This window comes from Pseudochaenichthys georgianus, chromosome 12, assembly GCF_902827115.2.
Source record: "Pseudochaenichthys georgianus chromosome 12, fPseGeo1.2, whole genome shotgun sequence".
Classification (NCBI taxonomy): Eukaryota; Metazoa; Chordata; class Actinopteri; order Perciformes; family Channichthyidae; genus Pseudochaenichthys; species Pseudochaenichthys georgianus.
Window position 1 is genome coordinate 2,669,281 of NC_047514.1, and position 26,861 is coordinate 2,696,141.

The 26,861-nt window shown below is 42.9% G+C and overlaps 1 protein-coding gene across 2 annotated transcripts in view; it reads right to left on the bottom strand.

Annotated features, from left to right (window-relative positions):
• Positions 1-4,922: 4,922 nt before the first annotated feature.
• vldlr (very low density lipoprotein receptor) overlaps positions 4,923-26,861 on the bottom strand; it is a 36,867-nt gene continuing 14,928 nt past the window's right edge. Inside the window, exons 5-20 of one of the 2 annotated variants that reach the window (XM_034095710.2) lie at positions 26,400-26,608; positions 24,426-24,588; positions 23,639-23,761; positions 22,533-22,655; positions 21,656-21,775; positions 20,533-20,658; positions 19,333-19,504; positions 18,213-18,437; positions 18,002-18,120; positions 16,864-17,003; positions 14,764-14,905; positions 14,229-14,378; positions 9,564-9,623; positions 7,501-7,578; positions 7,000-7,169; positions 4,923-5,930 (exon numbers count right to left, since the gene is read on the bottom strand). In XM_034095710.2, the coding sequence (XP_033951601.1) occupies positions 5,898-5,930; positions 7,000-7,169; positions 7,501-7,578; positions 9,564-9,623; positions 14,229-14,378; positions 14,764-14,905; positions 16,864-17,003; positions 18,002-18,120; positions 18,213-18,437; positions 19,333-19,504; positions 20,533-20,658; positions 21,656-21,775; positions 22,533-22,655; positions 23,639-23,761; positions 24,426-24,588; positions 26,400-26,608 (2,153 nt within the window). In that variant the 3' untranslated portion in view covers positions 4,923-5,897. The remainder of the gene's footprint in view (positions 5,931-6,999; positions 7,170-7,500; positions 7,579-9,563; positions 9,624-14,228; positions 14,379-14,763; positions 14,906-16,863; positions 17,004-18,001; positions 18,121-18,212; positions 18,438-19,332; positions 19,505-20,532; positions 20,659-21,655; positions 21,776-22,532; positions 22,656-23,638; positions 23,762-24,425; positions 24,589-26,399; positions 26,609-26,861) is intronic. The other variant, XM_034095711.2, reaches the window with a different exon arrangement.

A 26,861-nucleotide genomic window follows, 5' to 3' on the forward strand; every position in this document is an offset into this window, starting at 1 on the left:
ATTAGACTCTGTTGCTCCTTTGAAAAAGAAGAAAATAAAACAACATAGATTAGCTCCATGGCATAATGCCGAAACCCGCAAAATAAAGCAAAAGTCTAGACAACTTGAAAGGATATGGCGTTCCACTAAACTTGAAGAATCTCGTTTAATTTGGCATATTACTCTCAATGAATATAAGAAAGCACTGCGTAAAGCGAGAGCAGCCTACTACTCTTCATTAATAGATGAGAATAAGAATAATGCAAGATTTCTTTTCAGCACTGTAGCCAGGCTGACAGAGAGCCACAGCTCGATTGAGCCTTCTATTCCCTTAGCACTCAGTAGTAATGATTTTATGTGCTTTTTTAACGATAAAATTGTTACTCTTAGAAACAAAATTAATGACCTCTTTCGACCAGTATAGTGTTATCAACAGCTCCCGGAATCGTAAGTTCTAATATTTCACTAGATAGTAAACTAGAATGCTTTTCAGCCATTAACCTTGAACAATTACATTCAATGATTCTCTCTTCTAAACCATCAACGTGCATGTTAGACCCAATTCCAACTAAGCTGTTGAAGGAAGTTTTTCCATTAATTAGCACTTCTTTATTAAATATTATGAATATGTCTTTATTATCAGGCTATGTTCCACAATCATTCAAAGTAGCAGTGATAAAACCGCTTCTTAAAAAGCACAACCTCGATCCAGAGGTTTTAGCCAACTATAGACCTATTTCTAATCTTCCGTTCCTCTCAAAAATTCTTGAGAAAGCGGTCGCAAAACAGTTGTGTGATTACTTAAAAAACAATGATTTATTTGAAGATTTTCAGTCTGGCTTTAGAACACATCATAGCACAGAGACAGCTCTGGTTAAAGTCACAAATGATATTCTAATAGCCTCAGACAAGGGACTTGTCTCTATTCTTGTTTTGCTCGATCTTAGTGCTGCATTGATACTATCGACCATGATATCCTATTGCAAAGACTAGAGCACTTAGTTGGCATACAGGGAACTGCTTTAGGCTGGTTTAGGTCCTATCTATCTGAACGCTCTCAGTTTGTACGTGTTAACGATGAATCTTCCACGCAAACCAAAGTTAGCCATGGAGTGCCACAGGGCTCAGTGCTCGGACCTATTTTGTTCACATTATATATGCTTCCGTTAGGCAATATTATAAGGAATCATTCTGTAAACTTTCATTGTTATGCGGATGATACTCAACTATATTTATCAATCAAGCCTGATGAAATTAATCATCTAAATAAAATTCAAGACTGCCTTAAGGACTTAAAAACGTGGATGACCTTAAACCTTTTGATGTTAAACACGACCAAAACTGAAGTTATTGTACTTGGCCCGAAGAATCTACGAAACAAATTATCTAAAGACATACTAACTATGGATGGCATTAATTTGGCCTCCAGTGAGACTGTAAGGAATCTTGGTGTTATATTTGATCAGGATTTATCCTTTAACGCCCACATAAAATCAATTTCAAGGACCGCCTACTTCCATCTACGTAACATTGCAAAAATCAGGCATATCTTGCCTCAAAACGATGCAGAGAAACTAGTCCATGCATTTGTTACTTCTAGGCTGGATTATTGTAACTCTTTATTATCAGGGAGTACTAAGAAGTCAATCAAGTCGCTTCAGCTGATTCAAAATGCTGCGGCTCGTGTACTAACCAGAGTTAGGAAAAGGGACCACATTACTCCTGTTCTGGCTGCCTTACACTGGCTCCCTATAGAACACAGGATAGAATTTAAAATTCTTCTTCTCGCCTACAAAGCCCTTAATGGGCAGGCGCCATCTTACCTTAAAGAATTCATTATACCCTACTGTCCTACTAGGGCATTGCGTTCCAAGAATGCAGGGTTGTTGGTGTTCCTAGAATCTTTAAAAGTACAATGGGAGCCAGAGCCTTTTCTTATCAAGCTCCACATTTGTGGAATCAGCTTCCAGTTTGTGTTCGGGCGGCAGACACCCTATCCGTTTTTAAGAGTGCGCTTAAGACCTTCCTTTTTGATAAAGCTTATAGTTAGGGCTGATTAGATTCAGCCCCTAGTTTTGCTGATATAGGCTTAGTTTGTCGGGGGACATCTTACTTCTTCCTTCTCTCTGTCTATACCCGTGTACACTCATGTTCCGATTAACCCAGCTTCCCCAAATGTCTTTCTTTTTGGTGTCTATATACGCTGGGATCCGGAGTCATGGATGATCCTGCGGTCCTGTGTCCTGGATCGCGAGCGCTGGATCTTGAGTCGTGGCTGTGGTCCTGGATCATAGGTCCTGGATGGATATCCTCGTGGATTCATCTTCCTATTATACACACATGCATTTCCAAACATTTGGACTACCTATGTTGCAAATGTATTATCTTTTCAATTTACACACGGCATCTATTGCACGTCTGTCCGTCCTGGGAGAGGGATCCCTCCTCTGTTGCTCTCCCTGAGGTTTCTCCCATTTTTCCCTTTAAACTGGGTTTTCTTTGGAAGTTTTTCCTTGTACGATGTGAGGGTCTAAGGACAGAGGGTGTCGTATTGTCATACTGATATTCTGTACACACTGTGAAGACCACTGAGACAAATGTAACATTTGTGATATTGGGCTATATAAATAAACATTGATTGATTGATTGATTTTGGACTTCAACAAAAAATATATTTTGAAACAAGATTGTCAAATTACAAATTCCCCATATTGTATTAAATACATTACTTCCCCCCCCCCCCCCAAATAATGATTGGATTATTTAAATTTTTTAATTTGAAACAATACTGAAAAGCTAGCAAAGCACCAGCCATCATGACATGCTGACTGCAGTGGCCTGTCAAATGTGTGTATGGATTTTACATATGACAATCATTGTTTAGAGATGAGTGGGTCATTTCAGTAACATTTGGTTTGTCATGCTTTCAATTTCAGATTTTTTCTAGGTTATTAAATATGTTGATATGCAGTCACTGCCCCACAGCCCTTTGTTTATAAACCTTAGACCTTCATAACTGACATCTGACTTAATCCAAGTGTGGGTTTGACGTATTCTGTCCCTCTGATAGGTGGAGATTAATCCGTGCTGCAGTTTAACGGGATAATGACCAGACGGAGCCGCACAAATACAAACGACTTATGAGCTCTGCTACGGTCTCTTTAACACATTTTTAAAGGTCCCCTATTATACTGGTTTCAGTAGGTCTCAGATAAGGTGGTGGGGGGGGGGGGGTGCCTTGGTTGCTGATTGGCTAATGATGACACGAGCCAAAACATCGTTATGACATCATAAAGTGGCCAAAATCTGATCAGCTCATTTTCAGACAAGTTTTTATAGAAATGGATCAAAAAGAGAGAAAATCTTTGTTCCTGAAACTTTCAGAGTCTCTTTCCACAGAGGGGACACATGTTGATGAAGAAGAGACATGGAGAAGAGGGGACACATGTTGATGTAGAAGAGACATGAAGAAGAGGGGACACATGTTGATGTAGAAGAGACGTGAAGAAGAGGGGACACGTGTTGATGTAGAAGAGACATGAAGAAGAGGGGACACGTGTTGATGTAGAAGAGACATGAAGAAGAGGGGACACATGTTGATGTAGAAGAGACAAGAAGAGGGGACACATGTGGATGTAGAAGAGACATGAAGAAGAGGGGACACATGTTGATGTAGAAGAGGGGACACATGTTGATGTAGAAGAGACATGAAGAAGAGGGGACACATGTTGATGTGGAAGAGGGGACACATGTTGATGTAGAAGAGACATGAAGAAGAGGGGACACATGTTGATGTAGAAGAGACATGAAGAAGAGGGGACACATGTTGATGTAGAAGATACATGAAGAAGAGGGGACACATGTTGATGTAGAAGAGACATGAAGAAGAGGGGCACACACGTTGATGTAGAAGAGACAAGAAGAAGAAGAGGGGACACATGTTGATGTAGAAGAGACATGAAGAGGGGACACATGTTGATGTAGAAGAGAAAAGAAGAGGGGACACATGTTGATGTAGAAGAGACAAGAAGAGGGGACACATGTTGATGTAGAAGAGACATGAAGAAGAGGGGACACATGTTGATGTAGAAGAGACATGAAGAAGAGGGGACACGTGTTGATGTAGAAGAGACGTGAAGAGGATTTTGCACGATAGGTGACCTTTAACTTAACATGACTCCTTGCGATCGTCCCAGATTAATCACCCTGCTTTGGTTCACAGTGCAGTTACTGCAATAACATGGTTTCTCTGCATTTGACCCATCGTACCGTTGGGCGCAGTTAAGTTAGCATTGATCCTAAAGATTGGTTTCTTTCATATGCACAGAGATATCAGCTAGCAGTGCTTCTCAAAGTGTGGTCCGCGGACCACTGGTGGTCCGTGAGTATATTGGTAACATTTCACATTTGAAATACATTTAAAGTTTTCCGCACTCTCGCCGGAATATCTCCGCAATGGAGCGAGCTTAAGTTTCACTTTCGATTGCATGATATAGCCCAGATAAACACCTTCATCACACATTTTGCCACTCCATATTTGTGGAGTTAGGTGGTCCACGAGTGTTTTTGTATTGGTTAAGTGGTCCTTGGTATGAAAAAGTTTGAGAAACACTGATCTAAAGTATTAAAAAGACGCTCGATGTTAAACATCGTATTGCTCCCTTGTCAAAAACCAATGGGATTCGGTAAATGGCAGGAATTAAGTTTGGTTTTATGACACGTTTTGTTCCAACTCCTTTCTGGGTTTTAGGGACTCATCCCTGCACCACTTTGAATAAACCATATTTGAGGCATCGTCATGTTGAAGTTAGAAACACTATCGTCTTATCCCAGATAAGAGTATATCCTTAGCATCGCTGGACAGTAAAACCTGTGTAAGTGTAGTCTCCCGTTAGTATCCTCGCAAACACACAATGGAGAAAAGCAAGACACCATGTTCGAACAACGTTGTGGATTAGGTTTTAATTCTCAAGTGACTCAGTTTCTTCACAGTTACAGAGCGTGTACCCTCTAATAATATCCCGCCCCCCCCTCACTGTACAAGGCTAGAAAAAGTTCACAGCAACAGCACACAAACATACAAAATAGTTTTACCAAATTCAGTAATTATTCTTTTCCCGCTTTCTTTCTTGTTAAATACATTTGAACTCCAACCCTTGCACAATGCCCAACCATAGCAAAAAATTAATTTCAAGTCAAATGTATACAATCTTATTTACACGAGGAACATTTGATCAAAGTGCATCGAAGAGAGTCCTGATTGACGGCAATGTCTTTGAGGGATAGTGGGTAAATATATACAATGTTTACAAATGCTGTAATTGTAGTGATCTTACAAAGCCTAGATAATAATACTTAGAATAAACATTGGTAGAAAGAAAAGCTCGTCTGAAATCTGAATGCACTCCAGGAGGAAGAGTTGGAAACAAAATGCAAATTATCTTGGAAAATAAATATTAACACATCTGATGGACGAGAGGAGGAAGCAATGAAGTTTAGACCAATATCACCCATGATTCTTTTTCACCTGCTCAACTTAGAATATGATGGAAAGTGTCTTGAATACCGACAGCTCAGATCCAGTTTGAAATCCTGTCCAGCAGTAGATCTGTTCGCAGAGAGAAACCCTGCGTCCTCCGGTCAGTTGGGACCGTCCGATTCCCTCCTTCAAAAAAGGCGGGGGCAAAAATCAGGAAGCAGGGACCCGAAAAAGGGGAAATAATCCTCATGGACGAGTGAAAAGCAGTTGCGGACACTTGATTAAATTCATTGTAGTATTCACATAATAAATAACAATTCCTCAAGTCATCCTCTCCAAAGATAATGCACTTCAGAAGGCATGTGGTCGTACAGTAAGGGCTGCTGCGACGGAACCGTAGGCATGGTAACGAGGTTGCGTCGAAAGAAGAGGATGATCATCATAAATCGTCCTCTGTGCTCACGATGGAAATCTGGAGACAGAAGAGGGACGGGGGGACAGAGGGACAATCGGTTATTCAAATGTTTTCATAGAGATCTCTTTTGTCGTGCGAGGTACTTCTCCATAGTCTCCACACAGAAGATGGCCGTCTAAATGTTGGAGTAGCTGCATCATCGTGTGAACTACAGTTCAGTAGTCTTTTTGGGCGGTAACTGGAACCGGTCTCAATGCGCTCTTTAAGCCAACCAGACATTTCACCTCTTGGAACATGGACAGTCCCTTTTGTCAGAAGTAGTCCGGTTGCTTTAAAGAGCGCATTGATGACTGCTTGGGTTCCTCAAATAACATATCCATGACAGGGTGAACTTTAACTGATGTTTTTAGGAGGCTAAAGTAAGATGTACGGTTACCTCGTTCCACGGTAGCATTACTCGGCTTTCTGTTGCACTCATCCGTTTCTCTAAACTCAGAGCGTGCCGACCGCTACTGGAACGTTATACACTGACTTTGGATAAGAACCTCGAATTACCCCGATTCAAGAAATGTAAAATCATTGTTGCAATACTGGAGGCAGGGAGACACATCTAGGCCGGTTCTGTACAGAGAACAACGTCTCTAAAGTTCACACATATCTTGTTTGTTTAACTTACAAAGCACAGGAAATATAAAACATTTTTCTTCAGCTGCTTTCTGCCTGCTGCAACTGTGAGAATAGCAGAGGTGTGTGTGCGTGTGTGTCCATATTGTGCCCTCTGGCCCGGTGAAGGCTAATCTCTTTAATCTGTGTCCCAAGAGATGTGCAATAATAAGACTAAGGATTAGTAAAGGCCACAAGGTCATGATGCAGGTGAAGGTCATTGACATCAAGTCTCCATCCTGTGTCAGGATGAAATGAAACCTTACAGATTATTTGGTATTTAATTATTTTGAGCCAAACGAGGAGCTTTTGGTGATGCTAGGGTTGCCGTGTGAAGCAGAGAGCGGATTCCAGCTCACATATTCTCTATCAATAATGAATTATTAGTGTGTTTTGGGATTAGTACATGGAGCCTGGACCCATTTTACCCATGATGCACTAGGCTCAGCGGTTGTTTACTTACCGCAGGGTAGGTGTGACCCACGTTGGCGCCGTGCCGGGTGATGTCGATGTTGAGGTCTTCTTCTGTGGTCTTGAGATAGACGGGGTTGTCAAAGTTCATGCTCTTCTGGTTCCTCAGCTGCCAGTTTCTCCACATCAGGTATCCCCCGGCCGCGGCCATCGCCAGCAGCACTGAGCAGGACACAGGGCAGCCGTCAGACACATTCATTAGGGGCATCTGGTGTCTGTATGCAAGCCATGAATATCTTTGGGACTAAAAGTGGATTGGTCCAGAGTTCTTGAATAGTCACACAGCCTACAAACCTGAAGTTATTTACGAGTAACATTTATTTTTAAAGCAATTCCCACTCAACCCCATTTTAAAAAAGGACACATTTCAAGCCAACTGATCGCATACATAAAGTATGATTAACTTTAGACATATTACTAATCAAGCAAGGTTCAATCGATTCATCAGACTCCCTATGCGAGTGTGTGTGTGTGTGTGTGTGTGTGTACTCACAGACTGGCAGTATGGCCCAGGCAGCAGCTGACCCTCTTGCTGTGGCGTTCACCTGGATCGACGTGCTCACGTTGGCTTCTGGAAAACAGGACAGGTAAACACTTCAAATCCAACACACCAATAGGTTCCACCTCTTCCTGCGATATCTCTTACACGTGTGTATTCTAAATTGTGCAATACATTGTGTTAGTCTGACATTCAACTGGGACCGGTGTGAGGGGTCTGGACTGGAGAGGGGAGTTTGTCTTTGAGGTTAAGAAGATGGCTCGTTTGTTCACCACTAGCAAAGTAACGATCTAAAATAGGGCAGTGATGTCTCTGGGAAACGGCACCACAATGATCGAATGATCGAAGCCATTGAAAGTCCAGATTATGTTTACATTCTTTCATTAAAACATGGTGGATAAAAGTCTGGATACAGACCGGTTGATGTTGAGATAATGTCAGCTGCTGTAAAACGGAGCTGGCATTTTCACAACCTTCAAAGATATTGACAGTGTGGCCAAAACCTTAAACTTGTTACATCAGTGAGTAAATTAAGTTTCCCCCCCCCCCCCCCCCCCCAGCAAACATCCTGCAGTCTCAGCAGGCCGGAGTGTTTCGTGTCAGTGAGTGACATGACTGGCAAACAGCTCGGCTGAAAGAGTTCAGGACAAAGGGACAAAAAGCAGGGTTTGTTTAGTCGTGTTCTTTCTGCTCGTCAGTCTGCTGCCAATTAGCCTTATGATGTCATCAACATGAGTCACAGCCGAAAGACCCAGAGACGATTTTTTCCTCTAGTTTCCATGGATGAAGAAAACATTTAAAGTTAACTATGCAAGTGTAAAAGCTTGCAGTCATCATGAATGACGAGACACTTCCTCTTCTCAGCCACCAGGTGCTGCTCACGGGCTGCGCTTCAAACCGATAGTGAGATGTTTGAAGGTAAATGATATATATCCAGATTACCTCCTACAGCAATAAAGTATCGGAGCAGATTAAAACGTCCACACAATGTGCAGGCGGATCTGAACTAAATCCTGAGCAGCTGGGAAACATGGATAGCTTTTAAAATGGAGGGACTAACTAAATTAGTTATGAGAACAAGCTATAATCAGAAACAAACACTCATCAGAAAACGTTGTGTCGCTCATTAGGCTTCCCGTTTCTAATTCAATCACCGACTGCATTTGGACAACGTTAGTGAGCAAACACTTCATGCAGGTTTACTAATCAAATGTAAACCTAGTGAGTGCAAAGTGTTTTAGGTGGAGCCAGACGTATGAACTCCAGACAGACAGAGCACAGAGGTGTTAGACACACTGAAGCAGACACCATGAACAAAGGTCAATCATTAATGAGGACTGGTTGAAGCCTCCTTTATTAGACTGTCCTTCTCACAGCAGCTGCCTGAAGAGTACTGGACTCACAATATGAACACTGAGCTATACTCTGATCACTGCACAAAGCAAGAGATTGAGACGATCTCATAAACACTAAAGGGGACACATGTAGCCTGAGCAAGCATTTAGTTACAGCATCAGGTTGTAGGGTAAGTTAAGTGTTAAAGAAACAATGAACTTAACTTCATATACACCAAATTGAAGTTTAGTCTTAAACCCACAGCTTTCAGGCCTGAGTAACAGACCAGTGGGCAGCTGGGATGAATACCTCAGGCTACTTGGCCATGTGTTACAAATTAAGTTTAAACAGACTTTAATCGGTTTATCTTTTCTGCACTAAGCCCTAAAACACATCTGAAAGTGCGTTATGAAACACTTACGCACAAACAGAAGCTATTATTAGAGAAACGCTACCAGCTAAAGGACAAACAACAACAAAGTCAGCATACGGCAACGTGGACACGAGAAGAGATGTTACCATTTCATTTTGTTACAGGAAGCCTGATTGGAGGGTGAATGTTGGAAGAAGAAAAGCCATATAAACTACATAAAGCTGCAGACACATAATTAAAGACAGATGTGCAGCTTAATTAAGGTGCAGTTAGGAAGGAGACGACCGGTTCATTCGCTTAGTAAAAAGCCCAGCATGCTTTAAAGAGAGGCAACAGTGCACGGTTTTACCTGAGGGTGGTCGTGTTCGAGCTTTCCCATCATCCTTTGAGTGACCTTTGGCAGAATGGTCTGTCACAGAGAGCCAAGAGTCATTCTTACGGCATGACAACAGATCCGGCTGCAGAAGTTGTCCTAGTTTTAAACTGCACACTCTCACAGTAGGCTCCTTTGAAAATAGCCCAGCTCTCAGGGGACTAAACTAGCGAGTAAACGCTCGACAGATGAAAGCGGGATACGTTTCTTGTTCACTGAGAAAGCCGCAGACGCTTCGCAAAGAGACGAGCGTTTCCATAACACCGTCGACATTATACACAAACGGCAGCATATTTACATGGAGACAATGCATGTGGTTTTCCGGTTTGATACAACAGTTAAAGCCAGACACACAAAGGCTGAAAGAGAGGGCGACATTCAGAAGACAGAGGTCTAGAACCACCGTTAACTATCGATCACCATCAGCTTCTGGACAGCAGGGACAGACGCTGCTGCAGCAATAAAACATGTGCAGGTCGATGGATGCAGAGGCAGCGAGGTGGTGCTTTGTTTACTGTGAAACCACAGGCCTCTGGGGTCTGCTGTGTGGGAGTGGCAAATGAATGCACATCATACTCACTGCCAAACAATATAATGGTAGGTGCCGTCTAACTCAAAGTAGAAGCCGTTATCTACGGGACATTATACTAGTGCCGAGACAAGTGATCAGAAAGATGAACCGCACAGTGTAGATCATTTCAGTCATTCAATTAGTTAGTTATCACGCAAAATTAGCAATTATTTAGTTTCCACAAATTAAGCATTGCAGTTTAAAAGACAAAAGCATCAAAATCGATTCAGCAGAACCAATATACACCTACATTATATACACCTACATTATATACACCTACATTATATACACCTACATTATATACACCTACATTATATACACCTACATTATATACACACCTACATTACCAACAAGGCAACATAACCAGACCGCTCAGTAGCAATACTTAAGGCGATTGATGAAGCTACATCTAGCCAAGGTGCATGTTTTGCTAGCATCCAATCAGGGCAACAGATTTATTGCGACCTGTGACGGGTCCACTAACTGCATCAGCTTCGAGCCTAACAGTCTGTGATTGGCTGAAGTCGTGGGTGATGTATTTTAGGAGTTGGCAGGTCAGCGCGTTGATGGCGCCAACATGCTTGAATATACAGCTTTGTACCCCGTGGCATCTGATCACGTTAATGCGGCTGAATGCAACCGGATGCTTCTACTGCGGGGAAAGGAATCAGGTACAAACCGATCCAATGAAGAACTCCATTATTACCAGTATCACTCTAAGGGGACTGGGTACTAAATGGAAGGGATAAGAAAGGCTTTGATCGCGATGGCACGTCTGATTCAGAATTGAGCTTGATCCCCTACAAAACCTTCTACAACTGTAAAAGTGTTTATGATTTATCTCTAATGTTTGTTTAAAGACAAACTGTGGAACTAAGTGAAGTCCGAGAGCCACAACAACATCTTCGGCCTGAAGAGAAACACTCCCCGGTTGCATCTAAAGCCGGTTATAAATCTCTCCGTGGTAGTTTCGGGTTCGACCGACAGTGAAGAGCATTGCTTACTACTTTCTTTCACTAACAAGATTAGAGCCGGTCAAAGCTGCAACTGCACAATGCTCTCCAGTCCCGTTTGTCTCCGCTGCAAAATGGGATAAATATGTTCGCTGGAGGTCTGGCTGCAGCCCAACTAGGAGGAAGGTGGAGGAGCATTCAGTGCGACCGTAACCCCTCCCACATTAATCTCACTTTCAAACGGCACCAGTGACAGACAGGCGAGAAACCGTTGTTGAAACACTCACAAAAAGACACTCAGACAACCCAAGCACAAACTTGTAAAGATTAAAGAAACAAGTTTGCATGGATATACAGGCCCAGAAACTCTCCCTGGAACTGCATGCACGCACGCACTTGCAGACACTCTGCAGAAACAACAACACCCATAATTGCATGAAATGATGCAGAGGGGAAGAAGAAGCACAGTCTGGGTGGTTCAGTCCGTCCTCAGTGGCTGGAGGAGTGAGGCTCCGGTGGAATATTGGCGACTGCAGCTTCCTTACAAAGATAAGGGGGAATTGAGGGACACATAAAATAAAAACTACTCTTTCACCAATGTTCAACATGGAACAGGCAATTATATTTGACGTAGATATAAAAATGGGCCATATAGAAAGAAGGACAGCTGCACAAACTGACAAGGAAGTCTGGGAGCGGACTCAGTTCTCACAGAGAATGGGAGAGCACAGAAGAGAACAGAGTGCGGAGAGTTACCAAGGAGATGCTCCAGTACTTTGTGTACAGTGTCTACAGTTTGAGTCCAATTAGCAGAGTCTGTGCGCTAAAGTCAGCCGCCAGGTTCCTATACGTTTGAAAAGGCTAATCTGTGGCAGCGCAGCAAGGCGCCGAGTAGATCGGAGAGAGGGCTGAGAGTTTCCCAGCAACCTTTTCCACTGCAAAGAATAAGAGACCGACGATGGGAGGGCTAAACTGGCACTTTTAAGAACAAGATGATACTTAATCTCAAATGGGAAGTAATATTATTTAACAAGTTTTTAATTATATACAGAAAGCAAGTTTAGTATTAGGTAAAATATGTCGCAATGACATTTCATGACCACACTATTTGAAAATGTTTAAACTAAGCGGTTAAAATAAATGGTTAAAGCCCTAAACCTTGGGATGAACAGCATTTATTATTTATTAACTGGGCGCCGACTAGCTACAGAAAGCAAATCACTGCAACAAATCTTGAGGAGAGCCATCACATAAAAGTGAACTTGGCATGTCAGCAGATTCATTTGCATTTCAACATAGGGCTGCTCAATTAATCATATTTTAATCGCAATTACGATTTTGTCTTGCAACGATTATGAAAACATCGAAACAAAACCATTATTATTTTTTCTCTTCTTTTAATTATTTATTTTATTGTTTCAGTTAAACTATACCAACAGTTGAGGGAAATAAACTGTTAAACATACTGTTAATTTTTTTTCAATAAATTGATGTTTCTAAAGTCAATGGAAAATCGTTTTTAATAATCGAGATTTAATTTATTGACCCAAATAATCGAGATTATGATTTTTGCCATAATCGAGCAGCCCCATTTCAACATGTATATTAACGTATTTTAATGCCCTTTTATTTCTATTTGAGATGTGTGATTGTTTATTTCTAGTCTTTTAATTCCTCTAATGTACAAAGCCTTTATGCTGCAATGCAAACATTTCCCAAATTGGGATCAAGTAAGTACTTCGTTCTTATCTTCACTTCCAAGAGCCATTTCCACTCATGAGTCCACAGAATTGAAGGCAGCTCACACTGGCACTGAACCAAGCCGCAGAAATGAACAGAGCAGAACCCACACACTTTATCTGTCAGACTGAGACCACAGACACACTTTCAACAGACGAGGGAGGAGACGAGGGAGGAGACGAGGCTGAGATATGAACAGCGACGGTGATAAGGCTCGCCGTAGAGACGCCAAAAACTGGATGATAACAGCAACTGACTCAGCATCTGTTCAGCTGTCACGACTAACGCACACAGACAGCTGGGCCTGAGGCTGGCATGGATACAGATGAAGACTCAGGGAACACATCGACACTCCGTGAACATGCTCCATCAGCGGAGAAGCAGAGGCAAAAGAGAGGGGGTGAATGATTCTTTATGTTTTGCACCAAACCCAAAGAATAAATTACGTTTCTTACAATGAACTGAGTTTTGGGGGACCGTAGTGAACGCCGTTACTTTGAGTAGGCAAAGGGAGGTGAAGCACAGCGGACGGCCTTTGGGTTTACAGTCTGTTGGCATCTTAAACCGTCCTAGTTCGTCTCTCCCAAGACACAACACCCCCCCCCCCCCCCCCCCCCCCGGTTTCCCATGAGGTCATCCCCTCCGATCGCTGGGCATTTTAAGGCAGGGTTTCTTAACGTTTAAAAGTCAAGAAATGTTTCATTTTCTTGAAATATTATCTTATTTCTCAATGGATTATTCCTAATCAAACTAAAATAGCACACAAGATTGTTTGGATTAAATTAGAACTACAATTGTCACAAAGTATCCTATCCCGCAATATCTCAGATGTAGATTTGATGAATGTATTCCCTCTCTCTCGTAGACACTTGCAGGGTTTCATGATTTTGAATAATTTAGTTTCTGCCCCTTTATTGAATCACTGGTATTCAGTCTCGTCATCTGGCGATGCAACTTTGAGTTAAAAGTGTTTGCTTTCATGGATCAGATCTTCGTACTGATTGTTATGATATTGATTCAATTGGTACACTCTTAGACGTTAGAACAGAAATCGTTTCGTCTTTAAAAGCCCTGGGGTCTATTTCACAAAGGCAATTTGCAAGGTCAACGTCATTATACAGTTTCAAAAATAATTGTTGCTCGCAAATTGCAGATACATTTGGGAGTCCTGCGGAGGCCTCACATGCCAATTCAGATGTCCCTCCTTTGTAACAATTACTTTACGATTTATTGAAAAAGCATATTTTTGATTATATTAAAAATAATGAGAATACATTTATTGAAATTGCAGCTTGCGTGATTCAAATCCGTGCTCCTGTTTGGGCGTAAACACGACATGCATGAATAAGTAAAGGAGGTGTTGGCACCGCGACTCACCGGGCTTGCAGCGTAGACCGTCAGCGGCCAGCTCCTGTCCGTCGGGGCACACACACGTGTATTTGGCAGAGTGCTTGTTGATCTGCGGCGCGGGAAGACACATGTAGCTGCAGCCCCCGTTCTCACCTTTCTCCACACACCAGTTAGCACCTGAAGTAAAAGGCAACACTTGTTACCATGATGGCCATGGAGAAACAAGATCTGCAATCGTTAAGCACAAGCCACAGGGAGATGGTCCAGTACTTTGTGTACGGCGTCCCAGTCTACAGTTAGAGTCCAATTAGGAGAATAAAACCCAGTCATCAAGCCACATGACGACGTCTTCAGCAACCTTTTCAGCCACTTTGTCAAATATATTTGTTCACAACTACATAGAAGCTTTAGGCATTCCCAAGTTACGTTTTTACTGTTTTTCTTTCATAGCACGAAATGTGAAAACCATAGATCTTATTTCAGGTTTCTATCCAAAAAAAAAAGTGCCGAGGTTTAAAGAGTCATCCCTGCAGCTCTCTTTTCCCTCTCAGCAGATTCTTACCCGACAGCTGGATCAGCTCGTGGTACACGATGATGTCCTGCGGGTCGTTCAGGTTGCTGGCGAGCGTCACCACGTCGGCGCCAGTGAACTTGTTTGCGCAGTAGATGGCTTCATTCTCACCGTCTGTCCAGAACACCCGATCCTGGAGGGAGGACAGGAAACAGCTTATTTTCATATTAATAGCTAAAACCTACAACGTTTCCAAAGACAACTGCCAGCTAATCAGAAACAGGATAACATTTTTAGTAAACTATAGTATTCATATCTATATTATTTAGATACAATACAAATAATTCATTCTTTGCAGATACAGAAAGAGTGTGATATTCGATGATGTTCTGGTAAACATTGCACTAGATTATTCCGAGTGTTCGAGCTTAAATACTGCGCAAAATGGGGAAGGTGGGATTTGTCATTACATATTCCACCATCTGTGTCCTAATGCCATCTGTGTGGCGTTCACACAAGAACCAGCTGTCAATCAATGTGACGTTCTGCTGATTTAGATGCACTGCACTCTGGTCTCGTCAGCCTTGAAGGATGTCGCTGCTCAAGGTGATATGTTAATCTGTTCTTCACATGACACACACACACACACACACACACACACACACACACACACACACAACAGAACTTCCTGTGCAGCAGAACACATTCCCAATAGAGGGTGTGATGAGAGGACTGAATATAAAGCCCTTCATGGACTGATTAGAAGTTGGATCACGTTTATTTTAGCTGTAAAAGGACAAAGCTAATGTGGTTTTGTTTACACAGTAATGTAGCCATGTGTTCGTGCATGGGTCAGTTAAAAGGTGAACTACAGAGCGTTCAGAGATGAGCAAATGGGCCTGCATGTAGATGTGTGTGAAGCGAGTTGGCATTGTACGAGTGGGTGTAGGTGAGAGAGACAGACGGAGCGCCACATGTCCATGATTCACGAAGGTTACATGGGGAAGGCAGTCCTGATGCACATAACAAATATCATTGTATCTACCGTGAGCACACTTTAGTTTCAGATAGAAACCATGAGCTGCTCTTCAGTCCCTCGCGGTGCTGATCCAGATGCTTTATTTGTGTCACTAAAAAGTCCAAGCTATTCCGAATTTGAGCCTTTACTCTGAATCACAACTTCCTCAATGCTATAATCAAAGGGTGAAAGGATGGAAGAATAACTTGTGTTCACATTAAGATCGAAATGCACTCCACACTTTTTCCATAAACATGCACGGTTGGTCTCGACCGGCACAAAAGGGGCACATATTGGACAATGAGAGACATCATCAAGACTAATTACGTGAGTCTTTGCTCGGAAACTACCAAGAGCGCTTACGTATAACTGAACTCTCACAGAGAAGATTTATCAAAATAGCTTTGCTTTCTTAATTATACTGACATCTTTGCAGGAAAGTGACACAAATCTATTTGGATGAGAGAGGGAGAAGAATTGTCAGCTTGGGTGATGTGAAGTTTAAGTGAGCTGTAACTCTGCAGAGTCCGAGTGAATCCTTATCACTAAACATTTGTAGTTAACGGTAATCGTCACCCGGTTGTGGTTTGATGGATCGTCCAGTCCTGCTTCAGTTATGGTTCGTTTCATCCTCATTAAACACCGTACACTTTTACTACATGGACACCTTCTCTTGATCGGTCACAGCAACTTTATTTACAAAACTACTTTATCTTCACATCAAGTCTGAATTGTTTCTTGAGTCACAGCAGCTCCACTGGCACACAAGGACACATACAGGCATTTAACATAACTTTCTATTTAAAGATTAGATTTAGATTTAAATCTAGCTACATTTAAGGATTGGCCGGTGCACCAAAGAGTGCTTCAGTCTAACTGTATTCAATGGTGGGACCCTGTACCTCCGATTTGATGTCATTTCTACAATGACTGCTGATTTGAGTCGTTAAAAGGACACTTGAGTATAATTGTAAATGATAGACGCCACAGGTGGATCATTTCCAGACTGTCAACCCAAACTGACCGAGACTGAAAGAGATGCCGTGCAACTTGTTCCAATCAGTCATATATTCAGCTTAGTGTGTCCTTGTTATCGTCAGAGTGTGTTGCAGACATTAGAACAGCAGCAGTACCTCAAACACAGTGAGCGCGAAGGGATGAGCCAGGTACTCTGAAGACTGGAGCACTTTCTTCCTGTTGTCTCCGTTCAGATCCACGCTACAGAGCATGTGCAGCTTCGAGTCGACCCAGTACAGCCTGCCTTTGATCAGATCTGAGAGGAAGATGAAGCGCAAGAACAAACCGGAGAGGGGGGGGAGAGGAGAGAAATAGAGGGAGAAACAACAATGGATGATAAATGGGAGTATATTGACGGCAGAGCAAGAAAGAAGGGATTGAATAATAACACGAGGAAAGAAAGGAGTGATACAAGGGAGCATGGAATAAAAGCGTGATGAGTGGAAATCGAGGCAGTTGAAGAAAAGAGGGATGAAAGAACGAGAAAGAAGACGAGGCCAGTTGGTCAGATAAGGGGAAAAGAAGATAAGGAGAGAAATCTAAATCAATACATTTCATTAACAGGGCCAACTCAATAGCTTTGTTCCACGGTGTAAAAGATGGAAGTCGAGGAAGAGACGGGAGCAAAAGGAGCCGGTGATTAAACGATCTGCTCAGGTGTTAGAGAATATAATTATCAATATCAAATCGACGAGGAGGGAATTGGATTACCTGACAAGCCGTATTGTTTATTCCTTTTAATAAGTACTTTTATCTCAGGGTGGGAGGGAAGTGCTCCTTAGCATGCACATTCAAACTAGAAAAGGCTTCATCTTCAAAGGAAAAGTCATTCGTAAGGTTTTAAGAACAGGAACACCACATGGCAGTCGAAGACGGGCAGAAGTGAACAAAATGAGGACATTTTGACATCGGTTGTGAAGAGTGTCAGACAAGGGGAAAGAAAGTGTTCTGCGAGTGGATTGTAATCACTGCAAATATTCACACTGCAATTACTGAGTGTTGGATAAAACACAAAGGCATTTCAGTTGCAGTCGTGCTGCGGCACAAGAGTTTGTGTTACAGCTTCAGAGCAGACACACATTCATGGGTGTGTGTGCAGTGGTGAAGTACATTTACTCAGTACTATTTTGAGGTACTTGTACTATGGATAGTATCCGAGTATTTCCAATATAGGGGTTTGTACTCCACTACACTCAATTATGTGTTTAAGCACATTTGAATTTGGGATGTGTGTGTGTGTGTCTGTGTTCCTACCCAGAGTGATTCCATTCGGCCACTGGATGTCCGTCCCCACCAGAACCTGCCTGTCAGCTCCGTTCATCCCAGACTTCTCGATCTTGGCCGGTTCGCCCCAGTCAGACCAGTACAGAAACCTACGGGACCAAGACATGAATACAAAAGTAAATGTACATTCTCATTTGAAGATTACGATATATTTGACGTGACATAACGACTTTCCACCCACCCGGACAGGGGATCCACGGCGATGGATGCTGGTTCTTTGAGGCCTTTGTTGAACAGAACCTTCTGCTTGGTTCCGTTGAAGTTGGAAACAGAAATGGTTTTGCTGCCGAGATCAGTCCAGTACAAGTTCTTATAGATCCAGTCCACAGCGACGCCCACAGGAGTCTGGAGGTTGTCGATCACTTTGTTGTGAGTGCCGACGTCCCCCCGCTTGTCCAGCACCGTGCTGCGAGGAACACAACGTTTGGGGTTAAGTCACAATAGGTTCAAGGCTCTTTATCGTCAAACTAACATAGCTACAGAGTAATTATGTCGTTGAAAATCTTTGGTCACAGGCTTCTCCAACAATGCAACACAATAAAACAGATAAGCAGACAATATTAAAGTATATTATATTAAAAGTAATACAAAAAAGAAAAATTGGAATAGTGCAATACGAGTCTATATACAAGTTACTGGAATGATATATTAGATAAATAATTACAAAGTAGCAGATGAATGTTATGAAGGTAAAACTCTTCAATCAAGTCTTTACATCCAAGTTGGCCTCATAACACTATAACAGAACACCCCATAAACCGTCAGGCAGATGCCTTACTTTAGCAACATTTGGTGGCAATTAAAGCTAAACGCCAACATGTCTTATTTTAGCATATTAGCAACATTTGCCAATTAGCACTTGACATAGTCCAGCTGTGACTGCATGTCATTAGCTTTGAAGGGCCAGGATGAAAAGTTTGAACATCATCAAATTGATTACTCTTCATCCTGAGGGGGCCATGTATGACATGGAACAGATGTTTAGATATTTCACAGGATTAGTGACCACTTTGATTTTCTGGACAGAAACCGACTGGTGATCACCTAAGAGGGTTCATCCCCTGGACACCATGAATATCCGTTCCACTTTATAGGCAGATAATAAAGTAAAACATTTAATTGCCAGCAGTAGGAGTGGAAGCAGGGGGACTGCGATGGGTTCGGGGTCAAAGGCCATGGGGAACAGGTGAGTTTTTAATGATGACTTGAAATCAGATCTTCTGGAAATAATTACAAATAGATTATTGTGCATCGTTGTTGTTTTTCTTCACATGGTGTGTGTGTGGAGGTGTGTAATCTACCTATAAATGGCCCTGTGGCCCAGGTCAGCCCAGAAGATCAGCTGCTGGCCAAAGTCAGCATCCAGAGCCACGGCGTTCCTCTGCTGCTCCACGATCTGAGTGTACTCCTTCCTCTCCAGGCCGAGGCGGCGGATGTCTCTGCGGTTAGTGAAGATCAGGCAGGGCTCCTTACCTGAGGACCGGGAGGAGGAGAAGCTTAATCTGACAATGTAGGTCTTCAAAATGGACATCTGGTTGCTCGGTTATACTTGCTGATGTTGGAGACCATCACATGACATAATGAATGTGTGGGCTTCTTTGTCACAAATGATGAGCCTGAACAGAAACTACCATTTCTCAGTAAACGTCCAACTAGGTGCCATTTTTGAAGAGATAATCATGTGTGATAGAAGAGGAATCGTATCATGAGTAACGGCTCAGAAACGTTATGCAATTTACTTGGAAAACAAAACATCATGCGGAAACAAACAGTGACGTCTTTGTCGAACAGCGACACAATCAACAATACAGCAGCATGTGATCACACTGGAGACGACTGAATCCAGCAGCAGGACAACTCGACAGCCTCTCGATATTTAACAGCTTATTTTTATTATATTTCTACCACATCAATGTATGGTTACATTTTCCACCATACCTCAAAATGTAAGTAAAATAAAACTACGACTTGACTTATGCAGGTCTCCTTCAAGAAACACTTCTTTGAAACCTAGGAACCATGTGTTGACATGTGATTAAAGAGTGGTGAATAAGGACAGTCGACGCTCAGCGTGAATAGAGTGGGGTAACCGAGAGAAGTTGCCCCTCCATTAAAATATGAATTTGACCAGCCTCGTAAATTCACGATGTTTATGTCAAGAAGCGTCCGTTTCTAAAGCTGGAAGATTCCCCCGACATCATTTAAACTTGTGCTCTGACCCAGCTTCACCTTGCAGACTGAAATAGACTTCGGGCGCTTCTGATCTCCATGACAGTGCAGTGACAGACCATACATCACCGTAAATAACCCGTTATATTATAACCCAGCATTTCTACAGGACATCTTGGTTAATTCTCCACACCTTGAGCATGACAGGAAAGCTGCGCTAAATGGACCAACTATAGCATACCTTTCTCACATCACTGCTTCTGAATGAACATTTCTCAAACGATATCTTTGTACACGTTTCGAATCCACTTCCTAGTTTCCTTTGCACTCACCAACAGCCTTGCAGACTCCGGTAGTGGGATCCATCTGGTAGCCGTTGTGGCACTCGCACTTGTAGCCGCCCTTCAGGTTGATACAGATCTGACTGCAGATGCCGGGGTTCATGCACTCGTTGATGTCTGCACGGAGAGAGGGATGAAGAGAAGAGGGGTGAGGAAAAAACTAGTTGTTGAATCACGTCTGCTGAATGACTTAATTTGGATAATCAGTCGTTTGCACACGGCTCTGAAAACAATTGCCTTCTGAAACAGTCCCATGATATCTATTGCATGAGATTGGAAACTAATGAGCTCGGGATATACAGAATATAATCACTATGGATGTGTCTGCCCTCGTCAGAATGAAATGTTAACATGCAGATGATTGAGTAGTTATCTTGTACCTGGGAGTCAATTAAGAGAATTATGCAACCAGTGTTTTCACTCCAGGAGGGATTACACACCTCCCAGTATCCAGAGGAGTGCTCGTGCCAAGTCTGGCTCAATAACACAAGCGTTGGAACAGAGACTCCTGAATATAATCAAGAGGATTTAGAGATGGAATACTAAACTACAACAGCCAATCACAGTGCACACTAAAGCCTTTGAAGGACAGAAGGGCAAAGTATGACCACGTACCAGCCTTAAGCGAAATACCTGCAGCCCTAAGTATGTGTGACCCAGCCTGTTGGATAGCAACACACCTCAGTCTAAACAAAGCATCCAGGACATTAACCTGCCAAGAGCTTTGTCATCGGGATTCATTGTGAGCAACGTGATGATTAAAGCGGAAAATCTGTTGCTACGGTAGCCTACACTTCACATGCAGTAAATTAATGACCTGTGGGAAACAAAAAATAAAAGCTGCCAAATACAGAGCGTAATTCAATAAAGCAACCATTCAATCTTCTCACACTATCCAACTCAAAGTCATTTTCATCCGACAGTATGCTTCCTCACAACTTAAGGGTTGCGGACTATCGATTACATATAAGCATTATCCTTATGTTGCAACATTAAAACAACTTTTCTTTTGGAAAATACATGTTAACTGCTAAAAGATATCCCTAGTACAAAATACATTTGGTTCGACAGTGAAAATATTTCGTCAAAAAGCTCCAGTGTTCAGGCGACCTACCTCCGCAGGTCTTGTGGTCGATGAGCTGAAGTCCAGGCGTGCAGTCGCACTCGAAGCTGATCACCATGTCTTTGCAGATGTGAGAGCAGCCGCCGTTGTTCAGGAGGCACTCGTTGAGGTCTGAAGCACATGAAGGAAACGGCTTTGTTGAAACTAAACAGGGACAGCCATCATGGAAGTAAGACACACACTGGAGCTCAATAGTCAACAGTTGATGTTACATCAAGATTCTTCTTTGAAAGGTATTCAGAGTTTAGCCTGGAAGCAAGAGAAGGAGCTTTTATTTGGTTTCATTCAATTCATCATTTACACGATAATCTTTTTTTCCTGAGCTGTGGTAAAACTCGGACGTTTAGTATTCCGATCGGCCTAGTTGTTTGATCCATGAAAGAGAATGATTTAGAAGCACTTTTCGTTCTCTCGCGCTGAAGTGCAGGACACTTTAAAGGCAGAAAACACATCAGATACATCCATTTGGACAGGGAGAAATGTGCTCTAGTTTTTGCCCAAATTCAACTCGCATCTTTCAAAGTATGGACACTTCCCTGCCCAGAGGGGAAGTCATCAGATGTACTCCCTGAAAAGCAATTTGCCGTGTAAACAGTGACCGAGTGGCCTGTCGAGACAAGTCGAAATGTTAAATCTTCTTTCTGCGCTTTGGTTTGTTTTTATTGGGAAACCGAGCTCGAGTGTTTGCAGTTCAGTAACACGTTGCTGACATTTAGAGCTGCCAGGAGGCGAAGCACGCAGAGACTTTTTAACAAGGGACATCGGCAGATTCCGCTAGACGGACACCCTGTGGGTCGGTCACAGCTCAGCCTAAAAGATCTCTCATATCAACAGACTCCAGTGCAACACAAGTCTTCTTTTTACTCACTGCATTCTTTGATGGGTTCGTCGCTCCAGTCGGGACAGTCTCGGGCTTTGTTGCACACTTTGCTCATCTCGATACAGTCCCCGCTGCGACACTTGAACTTCTCTGGTCCGTTACACTGAGTCACTGTGGAGGGATACGAAGACGTTTACACGCGTACTTTAATACACACAAACTTCCAATTACCCAGAAAGCTGCAAATGCATCATTTCATATCAGGACTCTACCTTTTGGTTTTAAACAGATCAAGGCTAGCAGTTTCGCCCTCATCAGGTCTGTATGCTAAACTAAGCTAAGCTAAGCTAAGCTAAGCACCCAGTGGATCAATCGAAGTACTTGATACCAAGAATTATGGCATCAACTTTCTTTCTATACGCAACACAATTTCCTTTCTTGCGAATAGCCACATTTCCCAAAATGACCAACAATTCTTTAAGTGTTTACATTCTCCTTAAAGCGCCACAAGCTTTTAAACTCCATTTGAACTTGAGAAAGCCAGACTGCAGAAAATAGACCGGCTCGAATGAGTGAGAAAACAGGATTCTGTAACAAAGTAAACATTCAGGTTTGAAACACCTAAAGCCCTTTTCTGCCCACAGCTACAGGAACCTCAAATGGCTGCATTTTCAAATGGTGACAAACACCTTCAGCATCTAGTGACGATCTTCCATAACTACTGTGTGTACACGGCCAAGGCGTATGCTACTGGAGACGGAACAAACGCTCATGTAAACTTGATAACCAGAAGGATTCATTTCTCTTCTCCATCAGCACACACGACAACACGGCATTGTTAGTAATAGGCTTTCAAAACACATCTCAGTGAACACACGCTGAGCACAACATGACGTGCATGAAAACCACTTGGAAAATACATGCAGCTGCACCAGTACCCTCTCTTCTTCTGACCCACATGCAAGTCAAAGGAGGAATTTTGAAAAATCAAAAAGGTCTAGATGGAAGAAAAAGGAAATTCTTCTACACTGTGAAGGCAAACCGACCGTTTCCTCAGACGCTCTCGACCAACATGACTTTAGTTGAAAGCACAGTTTTTCTTCCCCTGACATTTATAACGGTTATTTGTAAAGCTGCGCACACGGAGCACTTACTGTTTTTGCAGTTGACCTCGTCTGAACCGTCAGCGCAGTCTCGGAGGCCGTTGCACTGCCTGCTGCCCAGGACACACGTTCCATCGTCACATTTGAACTGATCCGATCCGCACGTCCGTACAGCTGCCAAGGACACACACACACACTTGAGTTACGCATAAAAGTAGTGCTGAAACTTTCCTCAATGTGTCGATTGAGATAAACTCAAGCAGTAAAATCAATGTTACAGGATGTGTGTGTTTTTATTATAACTAATACTTTTTTCTGCTGTAATAACGTACATCTCCCCTCAGTGGGACTCAAGGTATTCTGATTCTAAACTATCATTTTTAATACTGGTATAGCAATTTAAGATAAATATGATTTAAAAAAGGCAACATTCCCTGGCTCCAGCTTCTAAAAGTTGAGGATTTGTGCTTTTCTTCAGTCATTTTAAATAGAATTCGTATGGGTTTTTGACTTTGAGTCAGAGATAAAACACGGGGTACGAGGTTTTACAACTTACACCCTCAAGTCTCTCAAAAACAGATGTTTCATCAGGTTCACAACACAATAGGGTCAACTTCCTAGTAATTGATAAAGATGCATATCTTTGATTTCAGTGACACATCCCAAACTCTTTTATTTGCCTTGGCAGTCTGAAAGCTAGGCTGGAAAAAGCAGGTGAGTAACGACATCTGACGGATACAAAGTGACAGTTTAAGAAGTCTTACCCACGTGCTGGGGTAACAAATGTTTTATGATGTTAACTTGTTTATTTATGTGACGACAGCTGGTGTGTACTTACGACAGTTGGCTTCGTCGCTGCCGTCTTTGCAGTCGGGGTCTCCATCACACCTCCACTTCTTGTGGATGCACTCCCCTGAGCGGCACTGCATCTCGCTGGACGAACACTTGGCGGGCGGCGTCGGGTGGCGGCCGCAGCGGGCGGGAGACTCGTCGGATTGATCCTGCAAAGGACAGACATTGTCTTGGTTTGAGTTACTGCTTTTGCTCTGTTGTAGCGCACATTCATCGTGTGACAGTGTTGCCTCTTGCTTTTCACTCGCTGTCACCAACACTTGCTCGCTGGCAGTTTCCCAGCAGGGAGCCTGACATTTCACTTATGAATCTTTAAAAGCATTTGGAAAAACTAAGAGCAATTTTGTAGCATGTGACATTTTAAAGTGGTAAGGCCCGCTGACTGAACAGACAGAATACAAACATACCGGTCGAGATCAAGGCTGAATTAATTTCAGTTATATATTTGTGTAGCGTTTAAAATCTGAATTCTGCGCGTATGATGTTTTACTTTGCCAGACAGTTAGCTTTTGGAGTCACTGCACTGAGCCTTGGTAAAAGGGAAATCATATTTTAAAAAACAACAATTCATTAATCTGTCAACCTGAAGATTTACATACTCAGCTTTCCTCTTATGTTATCTGGGGAAATAGACTCCAGTAAGAATAAGGAGAGGATTCCTACTACCGCTTTTAACACACATTTCCCTGTGTGTTTAAATGCAGCAGGCTGGCGCTCCTGACTTAGTTATTTGCAGATATCAGACACAAAGTAAAGACCAACCTCATTATCGGGCAATCCAAGCAAAGACACAATAGTCCACGAGGGAATTCACGACTGATGCATTTTCATCAATATCGCCCAGAAAGTAATCAAGGAAATTAATTGCAGAAGACGTATCTTGTATTTTTTCTTCACCTAGTCTTTGAGAGGCTGTTAAGAAATGAGCCTTGATCCGATTGGCCCAAACCAGCAGGATACATTGAGACTGCAGTAACAACAACGACTGCTTCCTTGCAGGGGATGAGACGAGTCTTTCATTCTCCAGACAAACAATTCACCTACGACAATGAAGTGCTGACTAGTTGACAATTGTGTGACACATTGATCGACAGGTGATCTGATGCGCAGGGCCGCAGTGATGGCGCTTTAAGGACTCTGATCTCACAGGCGATTAGCACTAATAGGAATCAAACCCGGGCAATCAGACAGGAAGGGATCGAGGGGAGCAGCGGGAAGACTTTCTCTCCCTTACATCAGCTCAGAAAGTCACCGACTCCCGTGGGAGCAGATGAATGGAGACCAAGATTGTGTGCTTTTGTGTCTGCGCTCTTACTATTAACTGTGACACAGGAAGGGCCGGGTGTGAGAGAGCAGTGAATAACAATGACCTTCTAATTGAAGAAAGCATTTTAATATGTGTGGGTGTGAGTATATGCAACACAGTTTCCATTCTCCTGCTCAGGTCGCCGCAGTGATAACCACACAGCCAATTAGCAGCAAATGGGCAAACTGCAGACTCGGTAAGACTGGCTCTGCTGTGTTGGGAGTGTCAAAGTCACTGTGTGTGTAACTTGTAGAACCGGTGTGTATGTGTGTAACGTGTCCCCAGGGATATCACAACGGACAGTTCATTATAGTGAGGCAACATCTGCAGAGAAAATAAGAGGGTGTGTTTGTGTGTGACTGTATTAAGTATTTTGCGATACAAAAAAATGGCGTCAGAAAACTCCCAGCTATAAAAAGATGCAGAACAGAATCATTCATCACATTGAAGCGGTTTTCCGAGGGGAGGCCAGTAGTCAAGGGGCTTTACCAAACGCACATCACAATACCGCGGCAATGCGTCACTTAAATTGGTTTGGCTGGTAAACTGAGGACACTAGAGGCTCAAACTGCCTTCCTCTATCCGTGCACCTTGTCCACAACTTTTCCCTCTAAACCTTCTTAAATGTGTGGCGTTTTATTTGGTTCCTCTTACCTGGCAGTCCACGTCGTCGTCGCACACCCAGCTGGCCGGGATGCACGAGGAGTTTCCACACTGGAACTCGCTGGGGCCGCAGGAGGACGGCGCGCACTCCACCTCGTCCGAGCCGTCGCCGCAGTCGTCCTCGCCGTTGCACACAAAGTTACGGGAGATGCAGCGACTGCTGGAGCAGGTGAACTCGTTTGGAGCGCAGGTGATGTTACCTGGAGGACAGAAGGAACGAATGTGAGAGGCTTAACGGCTCAGTCGCTCAAAGGAAAATACATTTATTTACAACAAGCTGAAGTCCCAGAAGTCATTTCATACAGCGTAAATCAGCTTAGCAGTCAGCAGTCTTTTCCTAACGTTTGAATGTCAGTATTTTCAAGTAGTATCAAATGCAACATGTTAGCAGAGAGTGTTTCAATGCCATCTCTCGCTCCACCCAATCACCGCCGCCCACTGATCAGACGGAGA